Source organism: Eimeria maxima, genomic scaffold, assembly GCF_000499605.1.
Source record: "Eimeria maxima Weybridge genomic scaffold, Emw_scaff1349, whole genome shotgun sequence".
Classification (NCBI taxonomy): Eukaryota; Apicomplexa; class Conoidasida; order Eucoccidiorida; family Eimeriidae; genus Eimeria; species Eimeria maxima.
Genome location: NW_013564330.1, coordinates 736 through 2,500, shown reverse-complemented (window position 1 = coordinate 2,500; position 1,765 = coordinate 736). Strand labels below are relative to the sequence as shown.

Sequence of the window (1,765 nt, the reverse complement as noted above, 5' to 3'; positions counted from 1 at the left end):
GCAGCATGAAGAATCTCCGTCAGCGTACAACAGTAGCAGGAACATCATCTGCAGCAGCAGCAGCAGCAGCAGAAGCAGCAGCAGCAGCAGCAGCAGCAGGCAGCAGCAGCAGCGAAGAAGATGAAGAAAATGGTTGTAGTGACTATGAAGGAAACAGCGATAAATCAGACAAAACTAAATATGAATTATTCAGGTACCTGCTGCTGCTGCTGCTGCTGCTGCTGCTGCTGTTGCTGCTGCTTTTTGTTGTGTTGCTGCTGCTGATGGTTTTTTTTTTGCTGCTGCTGCTGCTGCTGCTGTTGGTGGTGGTGCTTCTGTTGCTGCTGATGGTTTGGTTCACGGATGCTCATTGTGGGGATATAGTGTGTGTCTTTGCTGCTGCTGCTGTTCCTGCTGCTGTTGCTGCTGTTGCTGCTGCTGCTGTTGCTGTTGCTGCTGCTGCTGCAGAATGCTGCCAGGGTTATGGGTTGAAGCTGCGGATACACCGCAGAAGCATGGAGGAGACAGCAGCAATTCTTCGCAAAACAGCAGCAGCAGCAACAGCAGCAACAGCAACAGCAACTCTCAGTAAGCATCTGCTGCTGCAGCACAAAGACACAAACATCATCAGCAGCAGCAACAGCAGCAGCAGCAGCAGCAGCAATAGCAGCAGCAACATCATTCTTTTTGCGAGTCTGTTTATTCTATATGTATATACATCTCTTCCTGCTGTTGCTGTTGCTGCTGCTGCTGTTGCTGCTGCTGTTGCTGCTGCAGGTGTCCAATATTGGTAGATTTTGCTGCTGCTGCTGCAGCAGTATATGGCGAGGAGACAATAAGAGAAAGGAGACACCCTTCCTTGCTGCTGCAGCAAGAATACTTTGATTCATCTAGACCCTTAACAAGACAACAAGAGAGACAACTTGAATTGCTGCAGGAAGAAGCTGCTGCAGGTAATTAACTAGCAGCAGCAGCAACAGCAGCAACAGCAGCAGCAGCAGAGGAAGGGGAACAGGGGGGATACTCTTGGGGGACCCTAGGAGACCCTAAACATTTTATTACCGGGTGTATTAGGGTTTATTAGGGTTTATAAGGGTTTTTTAGGGTTTATTAGGGTTTATAAGGGTTTACTAGTGGTCTAGGGGTTTAGGGTTTAGGGTTTAGGGTTTAGGGTTTAGGGTTTAGGGTTTAGGGTTTAGGGTTTAGGGTTTATATATATTTGTTTTGTATAGAGCGTCGTATAGTAGAAGGAGGGACAACACAAAAACAACAAAGACCAACAATAGAAGGAGACAGTTGTTCTATTAAGGGTATAGATACACAAGGAGACAATTCTTCTGTCTCTATTGCTGCTGGAGGATTGGTAAGGCTCTAGGGTTTATTAGGGTTTATTAGGGTTTAGGGTTTACTTGGGTTTATTAGGGTTTATTAGGGTTTATTAGGGTTTATTAGGGTTTATTAGGGTTTAGGGTTTGGGGTTTATTAGGGTTTAGGGTTTGGGGTTTATTAGGGTTTAGGGTTTAGGGTTTAGGGTTTATGAATAGATTGTGTGTGTTGTTTATTATAAATAAATAAAAAGTGTCTCCTTTTTGTCTCCTTTTATAGATAAATAATTATTATGTTTTTTTTTCTCCTTTTTTTTCTTACTAAGTGTCTCCTTTTATTAACTGTCTCCTTTTGTCTCTTTTTTGTCTCCCTTTTTTCTCCTTTTTGTCTCTTTTTTGTCTCTTTTTTGTCTCTTTTTTGTCTCCTTTTTGTCTCCTTATTGTCTCCCTAATAGATAAGA

General features: G+C 43.4%; 1 protein-coding gene across 1 annotated transcript in view; it reads left to right on the top strand.

Annotated features, from left to right (window-relative positions):
- EMWEY_00051760 (hypothetical protein) overlaps positions 1-571 on the top strand; it is a gene marked incomplete at both ends in the record, with an annotated part of 1,913 nt that extends 1,342 nt beyond the window's left edge. The window contains 2 exons of the mRNA XM_013479750.1: positions 1-193; positions 448-571. The exon at positions 1-193 is cut by the window's left edge and continues 1,342 nt beyond it. Coding sequence (XP_013335204.1) covers positions 1-193; positions 448-571 — 317 coding nt within the window. The remainder of the gene's footprint in view (positions 194-447) is intronic.
- Between the last annotated feature and the right edge of the window lie 1,194 nt (positions 572-1,765).